Source organism: Anarhichas minor, unplaced genomic scaffold, assembly GCF_050575085.1.
Source record: "Anarhichas minor isolate MPS153535 unplaced genomic scaffold, ASM5057508v1 ptg000054l, whole genome shotgun sequence".
Lineage (NCBI taxonomy): Eukaryota > Metazoa > Chordata > Actinopteri > Perciformes > Anarhichadidae > Anarhichas > Anarhichas minor.
The window spans coordinates 285,258-299,661 of NW_027466500.1; the positions used below are offsets into that span (position 1 = coordinate 285,258).

At 40.8% G+C, this 14,404-nt stretch overlaps 1 protein-coding gene across 3 annotated transcripts in view; it reads left to right on the forward strand.

Annotated features, from left to right (window-relative positions):
• The window catches only part of LOC142931822 (protocadherin-15-like), a 129,137-nt gene that overhangs the window by 41,756 nt on the left and 72,977 nt on the right, over window positions 1-14,404 (forward strand). For all 3 annotated transcript variants that reach the window (XM_076075939.1, XM_076075940.1, XM_076075937.1), the window contains 8 exons: window positions 320-428; window positions 583-695; window positions 3,711-3,917; window positions 6,285-6,419; window positions 9,380-9,529; window positions 11,059-11,252; window positions 12,145-12,277; window positions 12,599-12,678. In XM_076075939.1, coding sequence (XP_075932054.1) covers window positions 320-428; window positions 583-695; window positions 3,711-3,917; window positions 6,285-6,419; window positions 9,380-9,529; window positions 11,059-11,252; window positions 12,145-12,277; window positions 12,599-12,678 — 1,121 coding nt within the window. The remainder of the gene's footprint in view (window positions 1-319; window positions 429-582; window positions 696-3,710; window positions 3,918-6,284; window positions 6,420-9,379; window positions 9,530-11,058; window positions 11,253-12,144; window positions 12,278-12,598; window positions 12,679-14,404) is intronic.

Here is a 14,404-nt window from a genome sequence, read left to right on the forward strand (position 1 = left end):
AAGCTTCTCTAAAGAGATGTTTTCATCCGGAGGAGCACAGTTGCAAGGGATATACAACACATCAGATAAGATTATACAGCAGCTAAACTATTGATATATACCCCACACAATATGTTTTCCAGGGCTGATGATATCCCATCAAAGTGGAATTTTCCGTTTCATAACGCACTGAAACGTCTGTCTCTGCATAATCATGCTCTCATAGGAGACAATATCTGTGCAACTGTGGGCTACAACTTCACAGGCAACAGAAAATAAACAGGTTTGCATCTGATTGTCTTGCTGTGTTGTTGACTGACTCCCCCTCCTCTTGTTGCAGAGCAAACTGAACCCACTGAATGTCACCCCTGCAATCCGGGCCGTGGACATGGACAGAAACATACAGCCTCCATCCGACAGACCTATAATTCTTTACTACATCCTGGTTGGTAGGTTCATCTTGATTGATTTTACACATTTGATGTTCTTTGGCTCAGTCGGGAAGCCGTGACTTGACTTTGGGATGTTCATTCGGGCTGTTCTTGATGTTATCATAAAGTGCACTGAATCCAAAACTGTGAATATTTCTATTCTTTATTGCAGGTCATCCAGTCACATATCCAGAGTATTTCTCCCTGAATAGAACCACTGCAGAGCTGCGTGTCCTGCAGCCTATCAGCAGGGATTTGTATCAAAGGTTCACTCTCATCATCAAGGTAAACATTCAAATTCTGAACCAGTGCTAGTTTTATTTTGTCAAAGGTCACAGGGACATCACCTATACTATTCAAGCATAGATAGAAATAGCTAAAATAAAAAATAAAAAAGTCAGTTTAAAGTCATGGAAATCCATTGGCCAAAATATGAATGAACCCTGCATTTACTGAACCAGATGGAGCTTGATTGTATTCATCAGGGTTCAGCCCAAGGTAAAATATTGGTACTCCTGCTGCCTCTGCATTAGGTAAGCAAAGTTTTATGAAACACCTTAATTCTGTATAATGCTTGTGCCACATCAAGTTTAACTCATATCTCGAAAACTTAAGCATGTACCCTCTCCAGATAACCTCAGTCCTGAAGGCCATGAACCTTATCTTTAGCTGCTTTGGAGATTGGGAAAAAGATGTTATGATTTATGGACTTAGCAGGAGGATGGCCTGCTGCACTTTCCTGAATCCTAATTTAGAGCAGAGTCAGGGATTGCCTCGTTGCAGCAGTGCAGATGAACTTTCCATCCAGCCATCACTAACCGCTAGACACCTCTGAGCGCTGTGTAACCTGCTGTTTACCGGAATAGCTGGGGAGCAAAGAGATGAGAGGAAGAGCTGATTTCCACAAGAGGAAGAAGGCAATGGGCAATTGATCATATGAGAGGCATTTTGCATGTCTTCGGGAGGATTGTGCATAGCTAGGGGAATGGAGACAGTTCAAAGGGGGAGCAGGAAAACACCAAGATAGATGGAGAGATGTGTGTGGAGGAGGCAATGTAGGAGCCTTATCTACCTCAGTCATTAATACTGGGGCGGAATCGTTGCTCAAGGACTCCAAGGGGCAGGGAAGTGAGAATTAGACGTTGGTATCTTGAGAGTGCTCTGATGCAGCACAGTTATGTGGTGCACATAGCTAATGCTTTAGGACGTTAAAAAAAAAAAAACAGTGATGGAATGAGCTGCAGCATCTCAAGCATATTTAAGAAAACACATCTCTTGTTCTTTAAAGGTCAGACCTGACAGAGTCAGAATGACTGGGGATGAAATGAAGACAGGTGACAAAGGCAGATTGAGAAATAGAGAAAAAAAGAGATCCAGTATGACACTCTCAGAATGATGGAGTCAGGACAGGAATCAAGGCTAATAAACTGACTTTTAGAAGCAGTGAATCTCCTCCAGGTTTCTGTGTTGAATCGGTGGAGCGCAGGTCATTTAGCGCTGCCTCCCTGATATAGGGACACCGCTAAAGAGCCGAATCACCAGGGAACACTGTAGATCTACATCCCGTCTTTTCTCTCTCAGACAAAAATGTGTGTGTCAATGTCGAGAAAAAGAGCCGAGAACAGCCAAGCGCACACACTTTGTCCGTCAATGACACCACTTTTTCCTCCGGTGTTTGTGTGAGCAGATTGGATCTTTGGGTCAGTGCAGTGTGGGTGTTCTTTAGTACCACTCAGATAAGGGGGAAAAAGGTAGAAGATGTTTAGAAAAGAGAGGCTGGCATAATATAGCGATGCCAATAAAAATATGAAATGGAGTGAAACTCGAAACTTGATGTGCCAAAACTGCAAAAAGAGTGTAGCAGAGCTCTGCAATTATATGATATACACACAAGACAAGAAAATACAGAGGTCTTTTTTTTTGGCCCCAGCACTTTACCGTTTAGCTGTAGAACTATATTCTCCTGTTGCAATCGGTTCTCTGCAACACAAGCCCAGTGAAATCGAGCTAATGTGCAGAATCTGTTCCAGGTCATGGCTTAAACTGATGTCGCCTCTCTCCCCCTCTCCATCTGTATTTTCAAAGCCTTAATGTTTATGAAGCATCCCAGTGTGGGAGCCAATAGTGACATATGTGCCGAGGGAAAAGATTGCAGTGACAGCCTGGCCAGACCACATTCATCTGGTCCGCTCTCACTGGGCTGGTTTAAGACACAACTCGGGTTAAAGTGCAGCCTCTTCAGGTTTTTCTTGCAGTTTGAAAAGCTGGGACAACACACATTTTGATTTGTGGTAATGTACTGAGCTACTTAAGCAGTCATGTCACCAACTGTGCTGGAAAATGAGGGGAGAGGACTGTTTACGTTTTGATGATTGTGCGATACAGTTTGATTCGTGTTCCACTGAACGTGGCATGAATACAAGCTGGTTTTGGATGCAGGTGAGTCAACATTTCATTCATGCATTTTTGGGAGTGTACAGCTCTGGGAATTTATTGAGCTGTTTTGTCACATTTAGTAGTTCAGTGACCCTGCATGTTTTAGTATTTTGAAATATTTCATAGATTTAGAAATGACATTGATTACATGTAGTATATCTTGGAGAACATTGGTGGTTTTGTCATGAACTGACTGATTGAGCAATTTCACTCTTACTATTTATATCAACTTGCAATGTGACATTTAAATGAGTTGTGTTCCACAGTTGAGCGCTGCATGTCGGTTTTTGGACAAAGATATTAACATGCGGAAGAAATGAAGAGGTGTCAGCTGGGATTTTGTCATATCAGACTGTTCCATGGTTCACTCAAGCTTTCAGGCAAAACAGAAACACTGTATGGAAACACACAGGATTCAGCTCAGTTGAGTTAATGGAGAAAGACCACTCTGCTAGTACCCTCATTTATTAGTCAATTCTGGCACTGACTCCGTGGGTAATATTTCCATTGAGCCTCCTTCCATCACTGGTCACCCACTCAACGGTGTAGCAAGAGCTACCAATTACTGCCTCTGCCCGACAAATGATGGGATTTGCGTTAAGTGCTCTGGTAATTACTAAGGCCTAATCCAAAGTGGACCCTTGATTAAATTTAGTCAATGTAGCTTTTTGTAATTAAAATGACATTCTGAGAAATGATGTCTTTCTGTCCCTGTGCCTGCGTAAGAGTTTGGACAGCATAACTTTCATCATCCAACTCCTTATTAGTCCTTCCTAATACATTTTCCAGCAGTAAATAAAGACTTCCTTAGCTTGTTGGTATTTGACTTTCACTCTCTTTCTTTCTCTCTTTTTTTCATTTCAGGCTGAACAGGACAACGGTCACCCCCTCCCAGCTTATGCTGACCTCATTATCGAAATCCTGGATGAGAATAACCAGGCACCATATTTCCAGTTTTTCACCTATCAGGGCTATGTGAGTGAGTCCTCCCCAGTGGGTACGACTATCTCAGCCAGTGCCAACCTCACTGCCCCACTGGGAATCATCGCTCTGGATAATGACATTGAGGAGGTAGAAAGAAAGAGCCTTTATCTGGCTATGCTCACTCTTGCCTACACTTTACACATGTCCACCCATGAATGTGTGCATATACAAACACAAAGCACTTGTAGTGCATTGATTGAATATTGATTAAAGGTCCACATTTATTCATGTGTTTATGTTGTGCAATCAAAAAGTAACACACAAATTCATGAGTCATTCTCCTGCTGTATTTTTCTCCTTGTTGTAGCTGGCTCCTGGTGATACACCTGTAGGTAAAGGGGGTTGCTTTTAGGTGCTATGGCACATACACACACACACACACAGAGTGTGATTTAGGGATGTCCCGATCAAGTTCTTGTTGAGTATGTTTTCAGTGATTAATCCAATATTTAGTAAAACCAAGGCTGAGCAATTTTGGGAAAATATCTAATTGACGATTGCGATTTGATTTCTGATGTGAATTTTCTAAGTTGAGCTTCAGTTCAGTTTCAAATATTTGTTGTTAGTGGGCGTATAAGCAGTCGCCTTAGGCCACTTCTGATTGGAGGAGGACGACAGGGGTTTATAAAACCATTGGGGATGTTAGAGATGAGCTGCAGGTTGCCTCAACAGTAGAGTAGTCGATTGCAGCCGGGGAGGTAACAAAAAAAGTGCCTAAAGCTGATCAGCTCAGAGTTGGCGTCACTTGACCTGCGATGGTGGACGTTACTGTGGAAGTGGATGCATTAGAAATCCCACTATTATTATTATATTATCATTAATATAATTGTATGGAGATGGACATGATGATCACTGTCCGTTGCAGTATCAGTATTCATTTACAAGTATGATACTGACTGATTATTTCACTCTATAGATTACAGAAAAGTGCAAACTAATTTGACAATATTGGGTTTTTTTCTCTCTTTCTTTCTAATAAGTCCAAAACTAATTTAATAAAGATAAAGAAAACTAACAAGATAGAAGTGGAGATAAACAATAAATTAACAGAAGCATAGGCATACCTGGAGCACAATAAGTTTCTATAAACAAAGGATCAGAAGTGGATAGACTTTACTTTGCCAATACATACTGACCCATTAAAAAAAGCCTCGATCAGCTTGATTCACACTTTGCAAATTGACTCGGGACATCCCTACTTTTAATTCATGCATCACTTTGCAAAAAGTAAAAACAAACTGAGCACTCATCACTGCTGGAGACATCCTAAACAATTTGTGAGCTTCCCACTGTGTTCGCAACATCAGAAATTATATGTTTTCTGTTGTTTCGAAACTTCACAAAACGGTGTATTAAATGCTCCACAGCTCTCCGGTAAAGATGGGTGTGTGTGTAGATTAATCTAGCTGATGCACTGACATTTGTATCCTAATGGGAGTGTGTGTTTGGAGTGTTTTGCTGTGCTGTGTTGGTCGTCTTTATATGCAGATGGGTGTTTTGCTGTGGTTTCTGCAGTTTCCTCAGTAAAAAGTTATACAACGATTCTCTTTGAGTACCAACTTTGCTCTTTCACAATATTTGTATTGTTATTTTATGAATTGATGTTGATTGTTGGGTGTGTAGTTGGATACAGCGGGTGTTTTGAAACATTCGTTTGACACATTTAACAAACGGTGTGATTGTGTGGCTGCATGTTTTGTGTGCGTGTCAACAGCCACAGTGGAGAGCCCATTGAATTCCCTTCTACCCTGACTGCACTGATAGATTTATATTTGAATGGGTCGAAGCAAACAGTCACACACACAGTCAAAACAAATGACTTCTACCTCTAGTTCATCTTTCAAAATATCCCTTTACTCTGTCTTTGGAGAAGATTAACAAATCAAAGAGGAGTGGAAACAGAGATAACGAAAATCAATAAGCCACCCGGTCCTGATGTTTACCAAACTCTCTTAAGAGGACTCATTGATCGATGTGAATCGAAGCCGACTCGCAGCAATGGACCACAGTGGACTCAACGTTTATTTGTTAACACAATCCAACCACAGCAGTTATAACACATCTTAAGCAAATGTCTCTTTTTAAAAATGTTACAAAAGCTGTATAACTCAAACCTTTTAACGACTGCTTAATGTGGACACTATTTTTCCCTAAAAAGGAGCAGAGGCTATAATGGGTGTATGTTTGAGCAGAAGTAATTTCCTCTTGTCTTTTTTTTATTGAGACTATAATGTTAAATACATTGGTCTCTGGTTCCCGTCCTCAGTTCTTTCTCCACTGTATTCTAAAGACTGATGAGAAACCTGCCAGTAGATTACTTTTTCAACTCTTTGGCAGATCAAAATGTACTGTTTGATGGTTTTCTCAGCCCCACAGCTGCAGCCTTGGAAAAATGATGAAACACTCATGTCACTATGGTAATGCATTTCTTTTTGTATATCTTTCTGTTGGAAGACGAAAGACCCCATGGTGAAGATTACCCTGGATGACTACGCCGCGATCTTCAGCCTGACCCCAACTGGGATGATCCGCTACCTGAGGCTCATCAGACCTGTGGACCGGGAGAAGCAGATGGCCTATACCTTCACGGTAGGCCTCGGACTCAGGGGAAGCTATCTGCAAGACAGCACTACAGCCCTTCGACCTACATCTCCTATTCTGTGTATATTAGAAGTCTCAGGTTAGCGCCTATACCAAGAGGCAGTTGGAGATACAAAGCTGACCTGACACTTTTAGAACAATATGACCTTTATCAGGAGTCAAATAGCAGTGAAGTTAAGTCACTTGAATTTACAAAGTTCCATCAAAGGGTAAACCGAAGGCACATCAGACCTCGACAGTTTTATGCTTTCAGTTGGGGGAAAAACAACAACTTTTATCTTCTGTTTATCTTACGTAATTTAACTAATTTCTGTCGACAAAGCACAAGCAAATGAAGAACCCATCTTCGCCAGTTTGACAACGCGAAGAGAAAATGAACTGCAAATTAATCACATTCTCCAGCAAATACAGGCCATTAAGACATATGCTGCAATTACAGAAAACACAAACAAAGCAACAAAATGTCATTTAAAAACTGATCAATTCATTTTAATTAATTAATTTATAAAGAGTGTATTTGGTGGGAACTCTCTAATCCTTTGATATATGAGATGGTTCAATCTCACTGAACTCTGCAGCTAAACCTTCATGTTCCATTAGGATTATGTAGTGTGTTACTTAATCGTTATAATGTTTTATTAATCTTCTTGCTGTGTGGTGTATTTAGTGTGTTAAGTTTATTTTTTACTGCTGTTACATTGACGTCAGCAGCCTGGTTTACCAAAGTGACTTAATTCTGCGCTGCTGCTTAGCACCTTGTGAAATACAGTAGGTCCCTACATCTAAGGGTGTTCTTCTGGTTCAGAGAGCATCAGCAAACCAACAGCGAGCTCTCTGGGAACGGTTCCCTGGAGTGTGCAGGAGTTTCTGAACAGGGAGGGTTCACTGTACATTCAGATATAATGCCAAGTTTGGATTTGTTGGTTTGGACATAAGCATTTATGCAGGTATGATATGTTTCCCGTGTGTGTGGAAAGTTGATGTGCCCAGGTTTGTGTATCTCTTTACAACCTCCATTCATGTTTATTATGTTTTTATCTCCTGTTTGGGGTATGAGGATCTCAAATGCTGGTTTTGTTTCCTTTAAGGTCAGGATACATTCTGACTACACAATACAGTGAGAGCTGACAGTGTGCCTCCGCTTTGCAGTTTTCAGAGGGCACCATGAACACAGCAACACGCTCCTGACTTATGAAGCAGTTTTTCCACCAAGAGGAGTCGGTGCTAGAGCCCACTATAGCTGTGCCGCTGTCCTTCGCTCTTATGTTCTGGGTGCCTTTTTAAAAAAGATTTCAACGATTACGCACCTCACTACAAAGGCCTTGCAGATTATCTTATAAACAGGTGTGTTGGACCATAACCTGAATTTGATCAAAGATTCGTGAATTTTAAAAACGTTTTGCATTCAAAGTAATTCCCAGTCAACTGTCCAACCATGGTGTTGTAACTGTATTTTATGTTCTTTTGCGAAGTCCAACAAATCCGCAATATACAATTCCAACTAAATTCAAGGCAGTCCTGGTGTCAAGTAATGTTTCTGTATTTTGGTACTGATGGCAGTTTTTCTGGAAAGTTTGATTATTATAATTATGTTCATCGTGATATTTTTGCTCACAATAATCTTGAAAATGTAATACTGGTACATACATAGTGTATATATAGAGTTCGATCCAGCTTGCACACGAGATTCATCAATCATATTTTTGTAGAGCAAATGCTACACCAGCTAATAAGATGAACTAACTTGTTGTCTACTCAGCATGGGTTTTAGCTGAATTGTGGCATGGTATTTTGCGTTAATAATCTTAATTAGCTATATTATCAGATATGACATGTGAATACAATGCTTTCTGAGTTCTTGCTAAAAGCTTGTTTAATACAGTGTTTATAAGAAAACGGCATCGAGGCTTTGAAAGTTGTGCTTTGGCTTTCTGAATATGTTGTTATTTCAGAGATTGTCATTGAGGGAAATTTGGTATGAATGCTAGCATCAAATCAATTGTATAATTACTCTGCATATCCTGGACTGAAGGGAGAGAGAGCACACAGATCCAATTAAGATAAATATCAGCCTTCAAAGATTATTGTGTTTTGTGTCATATCTTACTGTTTGTGTGTGTGAGAGACAGGAAGAGAGGCATGAGAAGGCAGGCTTGCCATTTGACATTTGTTCTGTGTATGTGAGTGTTTGTGCAGGGACGTGTCAGCATGTGTATATGTATGGAGTGTCTATACATACAGTTGTGATCACTCAGAGAATCCAAATCTGTTTTCCCTCTTGGCTCCCAAAAAGTCTCTGGCGTCTCTCTCCTGGGGCTGGCTGGAGAACAGAGACACTGTTTGATGGGAGTGAAAGTAGCTGCTGTCGTGTATGATATCATGGGTGTCTGTACAACACCTTCACCGTGAATGTGTAGCTGCTACTGAAGGCACCCTGCTGATGTACAGCATAACCGGCAAGACGCGTAATTTCCATTTCAGCGTTAAGTGCAAATGTTTGTGGAAAAGCCATTTCCCCAACAGAAACATGTATTTCCTGCTGCTGCCACAGTTGTTGTTCCTACACTTCATTTGTTGTTCAACTTAGTCCATTTTATTTCTCCCCGCCAAGTCCTTGAGATCAGAGCTGGCAAGGACAAATGTACATCTGTACAACTGTCCTTTAGGCAGGCTTTATACTGTAGAAGCTCTCTCTTCTCATCTCTTTAAAAGGCACTTCCAATCAAAGGGTATGAAAAATCAACATCGGCAAAGTGTAAGTGACTTAATGGCGCTGGTAGAAACAAGGTGCAGTTTGACTCATTGTCGTATCAAAGCAAAACAGTCTTGAAGGAATAAGCCTGAATAAAAGAATCAACTCTCTCTGATTTATTTCAACGGACGGACTTTGTTTACTTGTCTCCAGTTTCTAAAGCTACAATGTGTATTTCTCTTTCTCGTGTTTACAGATGGTGGCAACGGACGGCGTCCAGCAGAGTATCCCAGTAACTGTCAACATCCTGGTCATTGATGCCAATGACAACACGCCCACGTTTGCCGAGGTCTCCTACAGCATTGAGGTCTTCACAAACATGCAGCCTGGGGAAACGGTACTACAGGTAATCAATCCAACAATCGTATTTCTTCTCTTGCTCTGCCATTTCCGCTTTCCGCCTCTGCCTTTGTCCCAGTCCCGGCACAGAATCTCTCACACACACATTCTTTCATTCTTAAAGTAAATAACCACAACGATCCGAGGCCCAATTACAGTTCCCTTGGTCTCATCTGCAGTCATGACAGGCAAGTCAGAGAGAGTGTTTCTCTCCATCCACAGCGCACAGGCATGGGAAACCTTTTACCCTGCAGAACAGTTGCTGGCATGACTGAAGTGAATACATTGTGGCAGACATCAAAGATGGCCATTTATCAATCGTTCCCATTGCATTCAAATATTTTTTTTAAAAGCAGGATTTTGTATGTTTTGATCCATGTTATGTATTAGGAACATTGTTTGCTTGATTTCATTAGAACACCGGCTTTAAAGGTCAGATCTTTCCTTTGCATATACACACTCTAAAACCAAGTAAAGCAAGCTTTCATGCACATGCACAGGATGCGTGTAAGAATATGCGAAGGCACATAAACAAGTATATGCACACACAGGCGGCAAAATGTTAACCCATAAGCCCATTCTGCCATATCTATTAATGTGGAGCGCGATCATTTCATTGTCTCTTGTTTAGTAGTTGGAGCGTGATCTTTTCGTCCTTCAGTCGATCTGTCCTCTCGGCACAGCCACTCCAAAAAAAATGTCAGAGCCTGAAAAGGTCAAGTTTGATCTGTCTTCAAAATCAGCCATTTCATCCTCCCTGAAATGAGGCCAGGGGTCACAGAGTGTCTGGTATGACCGCTTAACCGATTTTTATAAGCAGTTTATGAGAGCTGCAGGCCCCCGGAGAATGCTGCTGCTTATTTGATGCTACAGCTTTTACTCCAATGTCAGGAGCATGAAAAAGGAGGTGGTCTGGGCAGCTTGGATTAAAGTTTCAAGGCCTTAAAGATAAGAAGCCAACTACACCAGAGTTCATAATTACAAGCAGCGGGATGCCCTAAATAATGGGCGTGAATGAAATTGCGGCTGCTTAATTCATTTCATAACAGACTGTGCGAGAAATTATTTATATATTTATATTATGCTTTCTTCATCTTTAGCAGATGTATTTCCACATCTTTGTAATCCATCTCATATGAAAGGTAGCATGAAATTACTTCTATCCAATATCAACTCTAAACTGCAATCACAACGAGGGAGGATATTGCAACCCGCTGAAAGAAAAACGGTCAGATTGCAAGTCAGTAGTGTGTATACTTTCAGCTAAATGCCAACCAATTCTTGCTATCTTCACAAGAAACAAAGGTCATGTTTCTATTAGTTGACAATAGGGCACCAAAATGGATTTTATTATTACCTGGCAACTTGACTAAAGTCAGTCACAACCCCCTACTGAGAAATATTTACTGCTTGACTGGTTCAGTAAGCATGTAGCTCTCAGCTGTGCAGAACTCCATCTGCAAAACTACAAAGTTTGGATAGAAGTATTACAACATATTGTAATATGTATCTCTGTCGTTCTCTCCATTCTTCCAGTTAACAGCAGCAGATGCTGATGAGGGACTGAATGGTCTGGTGACCTATGAGATACTGGCTGGTGCCCAGGGACATTTCATCATTACTAATCGCACTGGACGCATCACTGTGATGCCTGGCGTCACTTTAACTGTGGGACGATCTTACGCACTCACTGTCAAGGCCTCTGACAATGCGCCAGAGACCCAGAGAAGGTATTTTACAGTAGTTCTCCTCTGATGTCTGATGTCTTTGAAAACAAAACAAAAAATTTGCCATCAATAGAATGAAGGTGTCTTCTTTCAGTGTGATGTGCAGTTCATTACTTTGTTTTGTATAAAAAAAGCTGATTTCTTCTAGTTCTTCCGAACTCACATCCTCAGGGTTGCAGAGGAGCTCCCAGCATGTGTTGTTTACAAGTCTTATTTAATTCAATACGTGTTCATAGTACAGCACAAGATTCTGGGTGACATGGAAAGTTTTCTCTGCGGCTGAATTATAAAGAAATAACATTTCTGACAAGCTGTTGTGATTTTAACAACAGATGGTCTTGCTTCGTCCAACATTGATTCTGGTTCGGGGTGTTTCATACATTGTCTTACTGTTTAGCTTGTGATTAAAAACAACAAAATAATTGAGTGCAAAAGCAAAAAAGACAAACTCAAAGTGTCAGACATTGCGGTTGAGGAATAGGTGGCCTCTTTGATTTCACCAAGAAAACAAAGTCTGGCAAAGACACATTTAAACTGGCCAGGATTTAAACAAGCTCCAGCAGGCTACAGGCGCAGTGTAGCCTGAATGGTTACTGCACTTGTCAGATCATCTTCAATGAATGTACCTGCATAGCAGTTTGAACAAAATATGTCTTACACAATGAATGAGTAAACAATGAACACAGTCAGTTCCATTTGCATGTGCACGACTGAGAACAAGCCGAACAAAAAACATCATAAATGCAAGGCCTGTTTTGTGTTTGATATCCCACTTAAAATAAATGACACCAAAACCTGTTGAGTTTTCTTCTCTGTTCTGCAATCCAAATTATATATTATGAACATTTTTCACTAGGTTGTAAAGTGGGCTGATGTGTGCTTATCTTTCTCCCAGGAGCTCCATCACTACAGTGTACATTGAAGTTTTGCCTCCCAACAACCAGAGCCCCCCACGCTTCCCTCTGCCCGCCTACAACCTGGAAGTCAGCGAGGCCATGAGGATAGGAGCTATTCTGCTCAATCTGCAGGTGAGTCGCCAACCAACCCCCCCCCCCACACACACACACACACACACACACACGCACACGCACACACACAGGGCACATGCAGATAAGAAAGTGTGGAATTCAATGAGGCATTCATTATGATGCTACTGTTTAGTGACATATTGAATACATTAAGGTATGTTGTAGTTTCAGGCAGCATTTCACATTTCACTCTCCAGCATACAATATGCTCACCTCTACTCCAGTCCAGCATCTTTGTTGCTCAGCTGTCATATCTCATAGCCTTCAACTTTAATGGGAATATTTTATCTTCAAGATCCTGCTTTCCCTTTCCTTCCCCAGGCCACAGACAGAGAAAACGACCCGATCACATATCGCATTGTGAGTGGGGATTCCCAGAAGGTCTTCAACCTCTCTGAAACGTAAGTCCAGATATTTTTCAAGTACAGACGAGCCCCCAGAAGGTATTCTCACCAAGGCCCACTTGAAATGGAGGGATGGTTGAGTATTTATATGGATGTCTGCATATGTTTCCTCCAAGGTCTCTTGTTTCCTTTAAAATGATCAACAACACGCAGATTATTGTAGGTGAACTGGAGACTGTGAATAGTTTGAAGGTGTGAATGTGTTTGTCTAGTAGTCATAGTTGCATGGAGAATGGATGGATTGCAAAATGTTTTGCTAGATTCCTGGCAAGCTAGCATAACAAACTCCTGGCAAACTATTGTATGTATTATTATAGAAAGGTTCTGCAAGGGCACTCTTCAAACCCTGACATCAGTTTGAGAGTTTATTGAGGTTTTTGAGCAATAAGACAAAGCTGTTGTACGCAGTGTTTTTTTTATATCACACGGACAAGGACAAATCAGCTTAAATTCTTTGATAAGCTTTTGTGTCTCATGTTGTTCTCTCAGGTGCAAAGGCTATACATAGACAATCAGTAATGATATGTTGTAACACAACGTTGACTGTGTTGGCAATAAAAGAGGCCCTTGAAGCAGAAGAGGCAGGGTCTAACCATCATCATTAGCTTCCCTCTGATGATACAGACTGCCAGAGCGAGTGATGGTGGTGGGAATGAGAGTAGAAGGGATTGTGATAGTAGGGAGTAGATGCTGACTTGCCTATTATTGGTTTTGGCTGATTTATTAGCCAATACATGACTTTGTTTTATGAACACTGGCGCTGGCTGCTGGCACCATCAAGAATCCCAATGAACCAAGTTGAAAAGCAAATCACAAATTTGCCTCAAAGGGATTTACAATCTGTGTCGCAGGAAGAAAAAGGGGAAAAAAGCATCAGAAATAGAAGAAAGGAGGAGTCCCTCTCCCAGGACAGATAGACATGCAATGGAAAATGTAGACATAAACAATCACATATGGACAAACATAATAACATTAATAAAGTGCAGATATATGAAGAATACAAATCCAGGAATATTATAATTATAATAATAAAGCAACCAATCTCTTTTTTAATGCATTAATTAAGTGTTACATTTGCTACGTAAGTAAATGTATCTTAGATCAGAAGTCTGTTGTTGTACGATTGGTTACTATTTGCAAAACACTCATTTTGGCTGCATGGAATGATGAGGTGAAAACGTATCATCTGAGTACCATTATTATGTATGTAAGCTGAAAGAACACAATGAGAGACATACATTTGTACCAAGCGAGGGTGATTAGGTTAGAGCTACTAGAAGCCGAAAGGCAAAGCTGACTTGTAACTCAGAAGAACTCCGTGGAAAAAAATCACACAGGATAAAACTTTATTTGATAGCAATTTCTATTCAGATCTTCTTTCCTCTTTTTCTCCATTCTCAGTTCCATTCTCAGCCATCTGCTGTCTGGGAGAAGACGGGGCATGAAACACCAAATAAATGAAAAGAAAGGAAATGTACCCCAAATATCTTACCTTACGTATCATAATCAAAATCAGTGTATGAAAAACGCACCCCACTAAGTCATTAGTCGGGAGTAAGATAAAGGCATCAAATATTTAAGTGGTCTGTGCTTTTTACCATTAAATAAGCAAGCTGATATGAAAGGAAGAGACTGAAAGTGCAGGACCCTGCCAGACACGTTTCTCACTAATTGATTAAAGCCGCTTCTCTCTGCATCCTCAGTCTCCCAACTACGCAAGGAC